Source organism: Littorina saxatilis, linkage group LG4 (assembly GCF_037325665.1).
Source record: "Littorina saxatilis isolate snail1 linkage group LG4, US_GU_Lsax_2.0, whole genome shotgun sequence".
NCBI classification, from domain to species: domain Eukaryota; kingdom Metazoa; phylum Mollusca; class Gastropoda; order Littorinimorpha; family Littorinidae; genus Littorina; species Littorina saxatilis.
The window spans coordinates 34,698,932-34,715,735 of NC_090248.1; the positions used below are offsets into that span (position 1 = coordinate 34,698,932).

Consider the following 16,804-nt stretch of genomic DNA (forward strand, 5'->3'; position numbering starts at 1 on the left):
AGATTAATAACTCATTTGAAACCCTCGCGCAGATGGCTGAAACTAAAACAGCAAAACTGCCTAAGGGCAAAATACATCTGCGCAGTCGCCACTACACTACATGCTGCGATAGGGATTATGACGAGTACTTGGTCTGTTTTCTTTTCACGCAACGTGTAGCGAGATGAGGGGAAATAATTACCTCTATAATCTGCAGTGCGTGTGCTGTCCTGCTGAAGTTACATAGGTGAGCGCCTGGCCTTACATTATCTTGCCCACCCTCCCCCTTCCCCACCCGACTCCCCACATCCCGCCCCAGCCCCAACTTCCAAAAATCGAAGTTCGCTCTGTCACTTGAAGACAAAAACACAGCCAGAAAAAGACAGGGCTTTGTCCTCAGTTGAATTGCAAGACGTCACATCGGGTCTTATAACCAGGCAAAGCGGCGTCGCTCAGACGCTCGGATTACGTCTTGGAAGCGACAGCAAACAACACTATACGGAGAAGAGGCCGTCACCGTTTCTTATGATGGCATGCTGGCACCAACAGTCAAAATCTACGCCGATTTTTGTTATCTTTTTTAGTTGTTTAGTTAACAATAGTTGTAGTAGAGAACAAGAAATGGCTAAATCACACATTATATCAAGATATATATTTAGGTATTTTCTTACCATCCTGACGAAAGCAGTTTATCTGCAGAAATATTGATCCAAAAAAAGTACCTAACCTGGTTACTGGCGTGTCTTCGTTTCATTCAAATATATCAAGATAATAACAGTTGAGACTTTAGGCGCTTTCGATTGTAATGCCATAGTTTGTGAGAGACCGACAGGAAGACCAAAGTAAACATTTAAAATATTACAATGCTTTATTATCACTGGTGCAGGTACTACCTGAGAATAACCCATCTTATCCGCAACCCATACAAATAGAGAATACTACATGGCTTGCTGTGTCGTACCAGATTTACACGAGTTGTTTTTTTAAATATTGAACTGCGAGCGAAAGCGAGCTGTTCACTATTTGAAAAAGCAACGAGTGTAAATCTGGTACGATACAGCAAGCCATGTAGTATTCTGTTTATCCTACATACTGTACTTACGTGTATTTTACTGAAAATGTCCTGCATTCGGGGCAGCTAAATTGAAGACGCTTGTTTTGGAACCTCGATCTCTTCTAAAGCCTCGTGCAATCTATTACGTCAAAGCAAAGAAACGTCACTCTGAAAGTGTGGCGTGACGTGTTAGTTCAAAAAATTCATCGAGGGTAATTAGCGAGCGCAATTTTTTTTTCTATAATGACGTTTGTCTCGGTGACTTTGGCATCATGAGCAGTGGAAAAACAGGTCCCTGCTAGACTTGCTTGACATGACCTCATTTACATGATACACACACGTGTGATTTGAACGATTATTATCTCACGGGTGTCTCTCTCACGTATGTAGGATAAACGGAGTTATTTCCGAAAATGGTCTATTAATGCGATCCTCAGTTGTGTTTTAATACTTCTGTACATTTGGAAAAACTGAGATCTTTAGACGCGGAGGGAGTCGCAAAACAGAGGTAAATGTACACACAGACTTTACAAACACACAATCTGAGAGAGCTATAGGGTCTTAAACTGGAAAGGGAAGTTTTAAATTAAGTGAGTCTTGACACAAGAGGTTTTTTTTTCTCCCTTGTATCACTTTTGGTACCAGAATACCACCATACTTATAGAAGAGGACCGGACGAGGACACCAGCGCTTGGTTTTTTTTGCCAGACAGCTGTGTACACGATGGCCGCTGAGTAATAAATGAGCCTTTGCTGAGCAATGAACCCCCGCCTCCGGCATCGATTTTCATTTGGTGTTGCTCGAGCCGTGACAGGGCGCTGGAGGTCACCGAGTGCTGGTGATCAGGCGGCTGATAATGGGCTTGATATTCTGGCTGCATCAGGGTCGGGTTTTTTGTTTTCGTCTTCGTTTTGCTTCCTGTCGGTGTTGGCTTGTTGGCGCCATTGGAGATTTAATGGCCTTCTGGGAGCTTCCGGGGCGACGGAGATCTAGGTGTGGCTGGGAGAGAAGTTTTGGGTGGTGGTCGTGAGGGGGGAGGTTGTCGATTGAGTCAAGGACTGGTCAGATGGAACAACATCGAGGCCGACATCGGGTGGTGGTGGTGGGGTGGGGGGTGAGTCGTTGTTTGCCCTAATTAGGGTTTGTTCCTATTGGGTTCAAACGATAATTAAGTAAACGAGGAGGGGGGTGGGGGGGTTAACACAGCATTGAAGATCATTTAGTAGGCATGTAGCGGCGACCAAAGCTGGGCTAGAGAGGTATCTCTCTTGGTCTTTTCAACAGCCTTTCTGTACATGAGTTGTTTAGTAACAGGCTACTCATGTTAAATCAACAGACCATCAAAAGTGTCCATTATATTGAATTCAGCGTCCGTTGTAGCATTAAAGCTGAACCAGGATGCTGGGGGTGGGGGGAAGGGGTACCTGTTGCTGGGATGAGGCGGGTGAACATAGGCCTGATATTCTTCTGCATGCACTAGCTTTTTTCATTCTTTTTCCGTTTGTGTGTGTGTATGTGTGTGTGTGTGTGTGTGTGTGTGTGTGTGTGTGTGTGTGTGGGCTCGGTGGGTACATTTGAGATGTAATGGCCTTTGGAGAGTTTCCGGGGCCAGGGAGATCTAGATGTCGCTGTGTGAGATAATGGTGGGGAGGAGAAAGAAGAGGTGGTGGTTGTAACGGGGGTTGGGGGGGGGGGGGGGTGGCGTCGTTCAAGTCAAGGACAAGTCAGATGGAGAAAAATATGCAATTAGGGATGACCGACAATGGTGGAAGGGGGGGGGGGGGTAATCTGAATTGTGTTTCCATTGATTTGTGGAATCGACAATGGTGGAAGGGGGGGGGGGGGGTGGCGGGTGTCAAGCGCATACTCTCATTACTGATTTTGAAGGTCATATTCATGGTTGGGTCGATGGCCATATCAAGGTTAGAGAGATGCCTCTCCTGCTCCCAGGATCACCCTGCATTACATGAGTTGTGTTGCAACAGGGCAACTCTGATGGAAACAGCGGTCCAATCGACAATGCAAAGCGTCCGCCATATGTTGATGTCCTGTGCTGCACTGACGATCCGTGACAGGGTGCTTGGGGGGGGGGGGGGGAGGAGGGGTGGTTGTGGAGGGAGGTGCTGAGATCATGTTGATAATGGGCCTGATATTCTTCTGCATCAGCTTTGTTTTTCTCCTGGTGGTGTTGGTTTGTTCACGCCATTTGAGATTTAATTTCCTCATGGGAGTTTTCGGGGCGACATGTTACAGAAGAGGCTAAGGCTGGGAGTAGGAAGAAGTGATGACTGGGGCGGGATGGGGTGGGGGTCAAGTCAAGGACAAGCCGCAGAGAGAGAGAGAGAGAGAGAGAGAGAGAGAGAGAGAGAGAGAGAGTGTGTGTTTATGTTAGGGGGGATGGGGTGTTATCCAGGACATTTGGACCAACACATATTTTTAATCCAAGTCCGACTGACCTATTGTCCTCTAAGCCTGGAATCAACATTGGCTAAGAGCTGTGAACTGTGCAAAGTTGTCGAAACGGAAATTAATAGGGCGAGAGGGGAGGTTCGGAGTTGCACTGTCGTGTCACAGTCCTGAAGGGTTTTTTGTTTGATTTTTGTTTGGTTCGGCTCCTGGCGGTGTTGGATCGTTTGCGCCATTAGAGATAGAATGGCCTCTTAGGCGGGCAGGGGTTGGGGGGGAGGGGAGAGGTGACGAGGGACATCGCAATTATCCCTTCAATTCAGGTAGTTTTTATTGACAGGAAGACTCTAATTTAATGAACAGGCCAGCAGAAGATAAAAAAAAGTCTGTCTTTTGTCGAGCGTTGACGTAGGACGGAGATGCTTTGCGCCGATATATGTACACAGAAAGTTGTTACGCCGGATTTTATACCTTGAAGCAAGACAGCTTAATTATATATTTCAGTTCAGATTACACTCGTGAGTCGCTGGGGTACTTAGTAGTGTATGTGTACATATTTCGAATGTACCTTTGACAAAATGCTAATAAATAATTTAATTAAAGTCAGCGTACCCTCACGCGAAGTTGAGTTTCTGTATATAAAGTCCGGCGTAACAACTATCTGGGTACATGAATTGGCGTGAGTATTATTTATAAGTTAAATTCTTAAAATGCCACTTGTGGCTTGCACGAAAAAACATCATACAAAAAAATTTCAACTGTGCATAGAGATCACCAATCGTCACGCTCATAAGATATAATTGCCTGTGTCATATGTTTTGATGTTTTGGGAAAAAAGCAAACAACTTTCTTTGTTTTCTGAACAATCTGCCTATCTCATTTTAGTTATGAGTTGCAAACTGCCTATCTCGAGCGGTGAGAGCTGGGTAAACGTGAGATAAAGAGCTGACAGCAACATTTTCAATCAGCAAAACTGCGTAACAACCCACAAAGAGCTTTTGCATACTTTCACATTCACAAAACAAGTCTTCCTGTATCATAAAGAAATAGTGCCCAACTCAATAAACGAGATCGGCAGTTTTGCATACGTTACCGTGGCAATGGTTTCCGATGGTCCGAGTCGCGAGAGTTTGTATTCTCTAACACATGATATATACCCTTACAGTAGCTTCCCCTGTAGTTTTACTACAGAAATGCCTAACACTGAGATAGGTATGTTTCTTATGAGCGTGACGCAATGCTGTTTATTATTTGGTATGTGACCAGATGTTTTCACGAAAAATAGAAACAGGAGTTTTACAAACAATGTTAATGGACGTCGGGGTTTGGTAGCGACACGTTTCTGGTGTGACCTAAGTAATCCTGACAAAACCTCTCCTTTTCATTCTTCGAAGTCATGATCGAGGACTAAAAAGATGGAGGTTGAATGTCATGTTAAGTCTAGAGTCGCCCGTACGTTAAACCGGCACGGTTGGCCTTGTGGTAAGGCGTCCGCCCCGTGATCGGGTGGTCGTGGGTTCGAACCCCGGCCGGGTCATACCTAAGACTTTAAAATTGGCAATCTAGTGGCTGCTCCGCCTGGTGTCTGGCATTATGGGGTTAGTGCTCGGACTGGTTGGTCCGGTGTCAGAATAATGTGACTGGGTGAGACACGAAGCCTGTGCTGCGACTTCTGTCTTGTGTGTGGCGCACGTTATATGTCAAAGCAGCACCGCCCTGATATGGCCCTTCGTGGTCGGCTGGGCGTTAAGCAAACAAACAAACAAACAAACCCGTACGTTGCTTGAAAACCGACCTGCTGTTTTGCATTGATATCCAGATTTTCTGTTTGGAAACTTCTCTTCTTCTTCTTCATCGTTCATGGGCTGGAACTACCACGTCCACTCATGTTTTTGCACGAGTGTATTTTTACGTGTATGACCGTTTTAACCCCGCTATTACTGCAGCATACGCCCATTTCGGAGGAGTGTTTGGAAACAGCATTGGCCGTATCTCTGGGGTGGGTGATGTGAACAGGGTGTGGACGTGTTGGAAACAGCATTGCCCGTATCTGTGGGGTGGATGATGTGAACAGGGTGTGGAGGTGCTGGAACCAGCATTGGCCGTATCTCTGGGGTGGGTGATGTGAACAGGGTGTGGAGGTGCTGGAAACAGCATTGGCCGTATCTCTGGGGTGGATGATGTGAACAGGGTGTGGAGGTGCTGGAAACAGCATTAAAGCCGTATCTCTGTGGTGGATGATGTGAACAGGGTGTGGAGGTACTGGAAACAGTGATTGGCCGTATCTGTGGGGTGGATGATGTGAACAGGATGTGGAGGTGTTGTAAAGTGCGAGGATGGCTGTGAAGCAGATAGCGTCCTGTCATTCTGGCCCCTTATCTCTTGCGTGTGATGGATTGCATTGTCTTAGTAGTGTGTGGAACGAGAGGTGGAAAGAACCCGGATGGGTGGACAGTTGATCAGGAGGGGGCGGTGGGGGAGGAGGGGGTGTAGATTGAAGGTGATGGGTGTGTGTGTGTTTTGGATGGAAATAGCGTTTATGTGTGTAGATGATCAGTTTTTGTGTGCAGTAGCATTTGATGGATTTAACGGTGATAGTGTGAAGACAAATTACTGAAATGAGGATAAGGGGGGGGGGGATAGTATTGTGACTATCGCAGCGTCAGAACGTTCATGCGGCATATTGGAAAACAATCTTTGTGTAAAAATCCAGCAAATGTCATGAAGAATTTCGGAAGAGTGTTGCTCAATATTTACTGTCCCGTGCACAAAATGTCATGTCCTAACCCCGAATCGATCCATTGTCCCCGGTCTCCAGCGACACAATTGTTTGTCCTCGCCTGATACCGTCAAGGATTTCTCAATAACATTTTTTATACTAGCACGTTTCCTAGCCTCAAGGGAGTTCTCGAAGTATGTAGCACCCAGAAGATGGAAAGCCGCTGCCTTTGGGTATCTGAGAGCACATCTTTTTCCTGAAATTTATGTCACCCGATGGACGCTGGGGTAACCTGGGAATTGAAAGGGAGGGAGTTGGAAGATAAACGTGTTATCGTCCTTATCTGTCACAGATTATTTTGTTTGGTCTTTGTTATATTTATTTTTTGTTTGTCAGAGTTCCATATTTCGGCACCATGTGAAGGCAGTGGTCACTGGGGAATTAGATTTGATGAGAGAGAGAGCGAGAGAGAGAGAGAGAGAGAGAGAGAGAGAGAGAGAGAGAGAGAGAGAGAGAGAGAGAGAGAGAGAGAGAGAGAGAGAGAGAGAGATCAACGGATTATGGTTGTATGTGTGTGTGTGTGGGGGGGGGGGATGAAAGAGAAAGAGAGATGGAGATGGAGAGTGAGAGAAGGGGGGGGTGGGGTGTCGGAGAAGTGCGTTTGACCCAGAATTCTTATCTGATTGCATCCGTTTTATTCTTTCTCGGATATTTGGTTGTTTGAACAGATCAATAAGGGAGGGTTTGGGCTAAGATTAGAGCGTTCGAGGTGGAGAGGGAGTAGCCCTTGATATAAGACGAATTGTTCTTTGATTGAAAGACAATAATAAGTGCTTTGATTCAAAGAGAGTGTCAGAAATGTTTCCATAAAGTTCATATGAATCATCCAGCATAACATTGAACCGTTATCACTCAAAAGGATTATTGATTTATTCATCACACACACACACAAACATACACAAACACGCACGCACACTCACACACGCACGCACGTACACACGCACACACACACACACACACACACACGCACGCACGCACGCACACACACACACACACACACTCACACACACACACTCACACACACACACACACACGCACTCACATACACACACACACCCACACACACACACATATTTGTGTGCGCGCTCAGAGAAAGACAGAGAGATGCCCACCCCTCTCTGCCTCTCTAGTCATCATCAGTGACACAGTGTCAACACCAACAGAAACTACAAAACACCGGTCACTGTTACTTAGTACCACCACCACCTACGTATCATCACCACCACCACCACCATCCATTGGAGAACTAGGAACAAAGAGAACTCAACACACTAGTAAGCACTCCGGCAAAAAAATGAGCTAACCAAGAAAAGTCTGATTAGACTTGCAGAAATCCACAGAATCTTGTTAGGCGCTGACTTGAAACACAATGCAGGGACAAGAAGAGTTCCCACTTTGGACACAGTGCTAGGGCTGAAAGCAGTTCTAGAGTCTACGGGAGTACATGTTTAATTGTATACAGTAGAACCCTCTTTGCATTGTAATTGAGGGGAAACTAGAATTTGAAATTAGGTTTCTGCTGTGAAGGCTTACAAAGGAAGAAAGTGTAGGACGAAGATGCGTATATGTCTGTCCATCTATTGTCAAAGCGAGGGGGTGTAGAGCAAGACTCTGTGTGTGTGTGTGTGTGTGTGTGTGTGTGTGTGTGTGTGTGTGTGTGTGTGTGTGTGTGTGTTTCTATGTCTCTGTTTGTCTGTCTGTCTGTCCAAGGGCGGATCCAAGATCTAAAGGAAGGGAGGGCCTATCCCACCCAAACTTTTTTGCACAAACTTGAAGGCGCAAAGCGCCTGAATTGAGGGCGCATTGCGCCCTAATAGATGGCGCGAAGCGCCCGAACATGCTAGGGGGGTCCGGGGGCATGCCTCCCCGGAATTGCTTTTTTTTCAAGGAAGCAAAATGCTGCAATCTAGGGCCACCTGAGCTCAGAAACTGTCATTTAATCATCTCTCTCTCTCTCTCTCTCTCTCTCTCTCTCTCTCTCTCTCTCTCTCTCTCTCTCTCTCTTTCTCTCTCTCTCTTTCTCTCTCTCGATCTCTCTCTCCCTCTCTCTCTCTCTCTTTTTTTCCCCCCTGAAGGTGCCCCCCTAAATCCGCCACTGCTGTCTATGATATTTTCTGGTTGATTTATTGTGTTGTGGTTACTACGATTTTCATTGGATGTTAAGCATGCTGGCTGCTTTCCTTGCTTGATTTGGATTGTCTTTGTAGTAGCTGTGCTTAAGTTCGGGAACTTTGCCAGGCACAGGAGATAGTGGAAGTGTGTTGGAGTGAGCTCCACATAGCAGTATGATGTAGTTCACCTTGCATTGTTGTGTCTCAGGCCACCCGGTCGGGTAGGCAAAGTGGAGGAGGGGAGATAGTGACTGTGATAAATATAATAACAATAACAATAACATTAACGACGCTTTATTGTCTATTAAAATGTAACATTCAATGGAATATTTCTTTAACACACCCAGCCTGCCTGTAAACGATTATAACTTAAACATGCATGTACATCACCCTGCCAATATTAAATGATGCTGTTGTTTCGTCTGTTGTGGACTGAGAAAGACTTGTATGTCTTCGTTTGTATGTGTGTGTGCATGTAGACGTGCATGTTCCAGTGAGTCTGTAAACACATCAAATCAATCAATATTTTGATATTTTCGAACCAGCTACAGAGTTGATCAAAGCCTAGAAGCTTCACAATCACGCACATCCTGGCAATGCAAATCCAAACCAACATGACTAACTGCTGCTATTTCCTCTGTTTGAATTGCAGGATGTGAATTACTACAACGCCAAGAAGGTGGTGATCACCAACAGCGAGTTCGAATCCACAGAGAATGAGGTTCGGCCCAAGATCAAGGGAACCATAGACTACCTGCAGACAGACAAGACGTGGCACTTTGGCAGCGAAAACCTCAACCTTAACACCAATTTCAGCACCGTGCACGTACCTACCAACATTTACGATAAGTGTGAGTGCTGGGATACTGTTCTGTGGGTGATGGGATACTGCTCTGTGGGTGATGGGATACTGCTCTGTTGGTGATGGGATGCTGCTCTGTGGGTGATGGGATGCTGCTCTGTGGGTGATGGGATATTGTTCTGTGGGTAATGGGATACTGCTCTGTGGGTGATGGGACACTGCTCTGTGGGTAATGGGATGCTGCTCTGTGGGTGATGGGATGCTGCTGTGTGAGTGATGGGATACTGCTCTGTGTGTGATGGGATACTGCTCTGTCAGTGAGTGATGGGATACTGTTCTGTGGGTAATGGGATACTGTTCTGTGGGTGATGGGATACTGCTCTGTGGGTGATGGGATGCTGCTCTGTGGGTGATGGGATACTGTTCTGTGGGTGATGGGATACTGTTCTGTGGGTGATGGGATACTGCTCTGTTGGTGATGGGAAACTGTTCTGTGGGTGATGGGATGCTGCTCTGTGGGTGATGGGATATTGTTCTGTGGGTGATGGGATACTGCTCTGTGGGTGATGGGATGCTGCTCTGTGAGTGATGGGATACTGTTCTGTGGGTGATGGGATACTGCTCTGTGGGTGATGGGATACTGTTCTGTGGGTGATGAGATACTGCCCTGTGGGTGATGGGATATTGTTCTGTGGGTGATGGGATACTGTTCTGTGGGTGATGGGATACTGCTCTGTGGGTGATGGGATACTGTTCTGTGGGTGATGGGATACTGTTCTGTGGGTGATGGGATGCTGTTCTGTGGGAAATGGGATGCTGCTCTGTGAGTGATGGGATACTGCTCTGTGGGTGATGGGATACTGCTCTGTGGGTGATGGGATACTGTTCTGTTAGTGATGGGATACTGTTCTGTGAGTGATGGGATACTGTTCTGTGAGTGATGGGATGCTGTTCTTTGTGTGATAAGTACATTAATTAAGACGTTCCTGTCCTTGTAATTGCTTGCATACACAGAAATGCATGGTAGATTATATCACTCAAACTTTCAGTCTCATGTCTATCTTTCAAATGCTTGTACATATGCACTGATGATCATGCACGTACGTACACACACACACACACACACACGCACGCACACACACACACACACACACACACACACAGACGCACACGCACACACAAAGACGCACACGCCCCCCACACACACACCCCACACACACACACACACACAGGCCCACAGGCACACAACATAACACAGAACAACATAACACAGATGCACACATGCATAATTACTCTCTCTCTCCCTGTGTCTTAAATCCCCATGGACTGCCACAATGCATCTGATAATGGCAAAGAAAGCATTACAAAAAGACATCAAACTGAAAAGAAATATTGACGTATATACCTCCCAAAGCCCTTATTCTTCCGTCTGTCGGTAATTTTGACTTGGGGGGTGGGAGGGTTCTGTATATGCTGTCCAGGGGGAATCGTTTTATGTCGATCACGCAAAGGGGCGTAGCTTTATGCAAATCGTGTGACAGATATTCCTGTGGGGAGAGAGAGGGCATGAAAAATGATGCTTTGGTTGGCTAGCCGTTTCCTGGCAGCGAGTTTCCCAGTTTCCGCGGCAATGGCTTTCCTGCTGTCCCAGATGGATCGGGGATGCCGTTCAAAGTTATGGCAGATAGAGTGCAGCTACTGGAAGTGATATCTCAAGGGAATTGCTCCGGGTACAGTGTATTCTGTGGCTTCATAGACACTGTCTGAACAATCTGCTGGGGGAAGACCTCTGTCACCTCATCTCATGTTTTACAAGGCTTTCTAAAAAAAGAAAATAGGAAATAGCTAACAAAAAAAAGCTGAACTTTGGAAGAGATGTTGGATCAGCAAAGCAGGCTGTTTTCTAAGCTGTGAGATAGCTAGGTTAAATGCGAGTTAAGCTGGGGAAGAGTAGTTCTCGGGGACTGCTCTCAGCAAGGAATGCTGGGAACTGGTGAACATAGACAAGCACATCTCTCTGGAGGTGCTTGCACACGTGATAACATGGCGGCTGCATTAGGCTGTCAATCCCACATCGTTCACTGACGATTCTTTTCATGTCAACCCGTTGTATGAATTCTTAGTTTACTACAGTGGAACCTCCCTTTGAAGACCTTAACAAATCTGAGAAATGTCGGGTCTTAAAGAGGAGGGAGTCTTAAAATGGGGGTCATTTTTCAGAGGTTATGAACTGAAAGTCTGGAGAAAAAAACCGTCGTAAAAAATGAGGGATTCTTAAATTGTGGGGTCTTAAAAAGGGGGGGGGGGGGTTCCAATGTAGCACAAATGGAATGGCTTCATAGACACTCTGGTCTACTGGCAAAGCAACTTCCTAGCATTATACTAATGCCTGTACAAAACGGACGTCAGGCATTGAAATTGCTTCTTTGAACTGCATGTCATTCAGGGGAACGTTTTGGGAAAAATTTGTGCATGTTTTGGCACTTTCTCAACAGTTTCTTTTTTTCTCATGGGATTTTGTAGCTGGCTTCATCTCTTATTCCAGGCTACAGGAGAATTAGGATAATCTTTGTTATGTTAGAGAGCTAATTTTGGAACTCAATACATCAAGGGGATTGTACGGATAAAGGTTGTTAATGTTATTTTTGGCAGCTAGCCATGTCTGAACTTTTTTTGAAGCAAATTTGTGAACTTTTCTTTCTTTCTGGTTGCATGTTATAGCCAGCTCTGTCTAGTTTCACAAGAAAATAGGATAGATTTGTATCGCGGATTTGGTGCTGTTTTTGGAATTGATATTCCCAGAGGAACTGTTTCTGTGTTTGCGGAGTAGATACTGCACCGATCGGACCCAATTTCATGGGAAATCATGCTGCTGGAGGTGGTTATTTTTACACCTACTACAGTAATTATACTCTCAAATACAAATATGCTGCTTTATCTGTCTGTCTCTGTCGCTCTGTGTCTCTATGTGCATATGTTAATGTGTTACTTACCGCACTTTCTCTTTTTTGGAAGTTAAAAAGTGCACTCACTATCATATATTTAATCTTTGGAAGTTTGTTAACAACTGTGCATTCGCTATCATTGTATCAAGGATTTAACTAGTTGTCTCAGAAACGGTTTACACGATCCCTGGAAGTGACAATGGTGTGTGTTTGTATTGCAGCCAACAGGATACTTCACGGAGTGTCGTGGACAGAGAACCTGACGGAACAGTTCAGAAACAACAGCTTGCAGTCCCCTACACTCGGGTGGCAGTATTTCTGCAGCTCGGATGGATTCTTCAGGATATACCCAGGTAGGTATGGACGCAAAAGATGCAGGAGTATAGATAGATATGAGGCAGATCTGGAAGAAGTGGAAAAAAGTAGCTTTTTGTGCATTGTAGATTATTTACATTAAAGACACGCTCCTTCCCAAATAAACGATTGGGTGCATCGTCTCAGATGTGTCCAGGCTTGTACTCAGGATAAAACCGGCACGGTTGGCCTAGTGGTAAGGCGTCCGCCCCGTGATCGGGAGGTCGTGGGTTCGAACCCCGGCCGGGTCATACCTAAGACTTTAAAATTGGCAATCTAGTGGCTGCTCCGCCTGGCGTCTGGCATTATGGGGTTAGTGCTCGGACTGGTTGGTCCGGTGTCAGAATAATGTGACTGGGTGAGACATGAAGCCTGTGCTGCGACTTCTGTCTTGTGTGTGGCGCACGTTATATGTCAAAGCAGCACCGCCCTGATATGGCCCTTCGTGGTTGGCTGGGCGTTAAGCAAACAAACAAACAAACAAACAAACAAACAAACTCGGGATAAAACCATCCCTCCACTTGGACACACACCAAAAATCATCTTTTACCAAGAGTAATACCTAATATATTAGTTTATCATCTCGCATGCAGTCACTCCCTGTTTACTCCATCTTTTACCAAGTCAGGGGCGGATCAGTTGCTTTGTAAGGGGGGGGGGCACTTTGAATCGAAAGTGAATGTGATGGGCGCGAAGCGCCCGAATTTGCTAGGGGGGTCCGGGGGCATGCCCCCCCCCCCCCTGGAAAAAAAATTTGCCCAAAGAAGCAAAATGGTGCCATCTGGTGCCATTAGAACTTAGAAATGGTCATAAAATCAGCATAGAAAAATCTGGTTTTTTTCTTCTTCTTTTTTTTTTTTTTTTTTTTCGGGGGGGGGGGGGGGCACGTGCCCCCTGTGCCCCCCCCCCCCCCCCCGTCCGCCCCTGCAAGTACTGACTTTTTTAGACTTATCTTTGGCACCTTTGTTCCAGATGACACCACTGTCAGAGTAGGGTACAGACTGGAACCCCCCTGTTTAAGACCTCAAAGTATTTGAGAACTTTTAGGTCTTAAAAAGGAGGGTCTTAAAATGGGGGTAAATTAATTTACAGAGGTTATGAACAGAAAGTCTGAAAAAAGCACGGTCATGAAAGGGGGGAGGTCTAGAATTGGGGGGGGGGGGGGAAGTGTCTTAAAAGGGGTGTTTCACTGTATTGTGAATTCTTGTCACAGTGTCGGGTGTGCATGCCGTTAGCTGGAGGATGCCCTGCTCAAAAGTAAAAAAAAAAAAAAATCATTTCTACTCTTCGTTATGCATTCAAGTCGTTGATCACATTTCCCCCTATTGTTCATATAGGACACTGTTTATAAATGTATACAAATTGTACGCTACCCTGTGCGGGGAGAAGCAAACAAAATGTTGAGGATGTTGAATGGTTGTTTGTTTGCAAACTCGATCTCATGAATAAAGGGAGGGAATTCAGTATGGGTTGCTGATAAGGAAGGGTTCAGGAGTTGTCCTGCTGGCCAGAAAGCTGCAATTCACTCCTTGACCATTGTGTTGTAGGCATGCAGTGGCCGCGAGACCCAGAGAAAGTGGACGTCTTTGACTGTCGTATGCAGAAATGGTTTGTCACGCTTCTTGCACATTCCAAACAGCAAGCAGTGTGTGTGTGTGTTTGTGTGTGTGTGTGTGTGTGTGTGTGTGTGTGTGTGTGCGCGTTTGTGTGTGTGTGTGTGTGTGTTTGTGTATGTTTGTGTGAATGTGTGTTTGTGTTTGTGTGCGTTTGTGTGAGTGAATGTGTGAGGGAATGTGTGTGTGTGTGTGTGTGTGTGTGTGTGTGTGTGTGTGTGTGTGTGTATGTGTGTGTGTGTGTGCACATAACTGGTCTTTAAAACTTAAGTTTTTGCATCGCCGGCTCATCCATTGCTCATTAATTAGTAGGAAAAGAAAGATGCAGATTTAATGTTGAGTTGACTAGTACAGTATGTGAAAAATGTGTGGTACAGGTGAACTTGTGAATAGGGAGTTAATTGTGAGAGTGGACTTATACTTGGAGTAGTGGTAATTAAGACAGGGGGAGGGGAGGTTTTGGAACAGTAAGTTCAAAGATCGGCCTCAAGGCCAAGATACATAGGATAGTTACCACCTGACTCTTCTTGTTCAATTGGCGACCTGAAGTTTATTTTGGTTGCCTGGGACCAAGGTTTTATCCCATTGGCAACCAAATGTTGACATTTTTGAGAGGGCCGATAGATTATGTATCGATTTTAAAGAAGACTTTTTTTATATATCCAATTTTGAGTTGTAATTAAGTTGACAAGCAACGATATTAACCATAATGTATTGATGGTTATACAGGATAAACAAGAGTATGTACGATGTCTGTATGTGAGAGTGCGGGAATGGATATGATCGTTGGGTTATGTGTGTATTTTATGTGTCTATATGTTCTTAGAGTGTGTTTTTATGTGATGTTTTCGTACACAAGCCAAAAGAAAAAATGTATGTTTGTTGCACTCAGATAATAAAGTTTGATTGAATTGAATGAAATAGAATTGAAGATTGACGCTTCCATTTTCCCTTCCATGTCAGGTATATCCAGGCAGCCAGCACCCCCAAGAACATCATCATCCTGTTGGACACCAGTGGCAGCATGACGGGCAAACGCTTCACCATCGCTCAGACCACCGTCTCCACCATTCTCGACACGCTCAGCGATGAGGATTATTTCAATATTATCAAGGTAACTCACTGGTTTGACACACTACATTTTCATGACGACTAGACGATCAGACCACTCAACACATCGACCTCCAGAGATGCCCCATCCTACAGAGCCTGAGAAAAACTGTGTGGCCTGAGAAAAACTGTGTGGCCAACTGTATTTCCCTTCCACTGCAAGCTGTACGGCAGAAAGGAAGACCTGGAGAAGACAGTATTATTCGTCTCGCTGTCCGGCCTGACAATATAAGTGTGATCGACAAGAAGAAGATGACGACTTTATTAGTTTTATCCAGAAAGTTTTCTGTGTGTATGACCATATTTGATCATATCTTTGCTGATTAGTTTCATTTTTTGAGGACAAAAAGTACCCAATTTTTAGCAAGAAAATTCTGGTTAGATTTTGCGATTGTAGATTGGTTAGGAATCTGTCTGACTGATATAGCTCCTCGGGAGTAGTAGTTGTTGACTTGAACAGTCGCTTTCTTATGCACTGCATGAGTAAAAGTTGGCAAAGATGGGATTCTTTTATGAGATTTGTGAAAGCACACACCACCTAGAAGATTGATTCCACAAAATTCTCACTTACTCGATTGCACAATTGTCATATGAGGGATGGCCAATAATCAACATTTTAACTCGCCAGCCGGGCGAGTAACTTCAAGAAAGTCACTAGCCCACCAGACATTTTGCTGGCCCGGTACATACCACAGTTGCTGCATCTGCAGTGTTTGTTTGGCTTTAAAACTCAATATGACAACCAAACGGGTCGCATTTGACCAGATTTTCCACTGCATGGCCAGCCAAGCGAGTTGCTAGGCGTTTTTTTACTAGCCCGGCAAATGTTGTACTCGCCCCTGGCGATCAGGCGAACGATTTGGCCATCCCTGCATATGCATTTAGAGCGCTCACTTCCCTATGTTTCCTAGATCAACTGAGTATCCATCCTTTTTTTGTGCGCAGTATTCCAAAGAGCCAGAATACGTGGACACGTGTTTCAACGACACCATGATGCCAGCCAACGTGGACAACATCCGGCGCATCCAGGACAAGATCATGGAGATCAAGCCCGAGAGCACCGCCGACCTGCGCAAGGCCCTGCTGCTGGCTTTCAGGCTCTTTAAAGAGGTACGTCTAAAAGGAGGTACAGTCCAGGGCTAACACCTTTCCGGTTCTCGCCAGAAATTTGGTTTTTTAACACTTTTAAAACCGGACAATTTGGTTTCTTAAAGTAAAACTTTAAAAACAAAAATTATTTTTTAGTTTCGATGGTTGATGGAGGCAAAATGTGTATTATTTTATAATTCATAATAACATACATTTTGGTACCAGGAGAGGCTGTTGTTTGCCCCTGCCGCCGTGGACCCTGGCCCTTCAGGTTTTTCACTTGTTGGGGGTGTTAGCCCTGACAGTCTACCCTGTCTAGAACTGCCACCCAAGCGACCGACTAAAAGTGGTTGTTTTAGACAGGAAGTCCCTATGAAAAGGTGAATACAGTGGAACCCCCCCCTTTAAGAACCCCCAATTTAAGACTTCCTCCCTCTCAAGACTGAGACTCAAAATGTTACTGTCCTTATAAAAACAAGGAAAATTGCCATGCAGTGTCGGGCGGTTACAGACATAAAATACTTCACATATACTAAGAATTAAGAATTGCACTTAAAAACAA

The 16,804-nt window shown here is 45.2% G+C and overlaps 1 protein-coding gene across 1 annotated transcript in view; it reads left to right on the top strand.

Annotated features, from left to right (window-relative positions):
* The window catches only part of LOC138965574 (voltage-dependent calcium channel subunit alpha-2/delta-3-like), a 315,504-nt gene that overhangs the window by 256,777 nt on the left and 41,923 nt on the right, over positions 1 to 16,804 (top strand). The window contains exons 5-9 of the mRNA XM_070337759.1: positions 8,982 to 9,180; positions 12,298 to 12,429; positions 13,978 to 14,038; positions 15,007 to 15,157; positions 16,099 to 16,263. Coding sequence (XP_070193860.1) covers positions 8,982 to 9,180; positions 12,298 to 12,429; positions 13,978 to 14,038; positions 15,007 to 15,157; positions 16,099 to 16,263 — 708 coding nt within the window. The remainder of the gene's footprint in view (positions 1 to 8,981; positions 9,181 to 12,297; positions 12,430 to 13,977; positions 14,039 to 15,006; positions 15,158 to 16,098; positions 16,264 to 16,804) is intronic.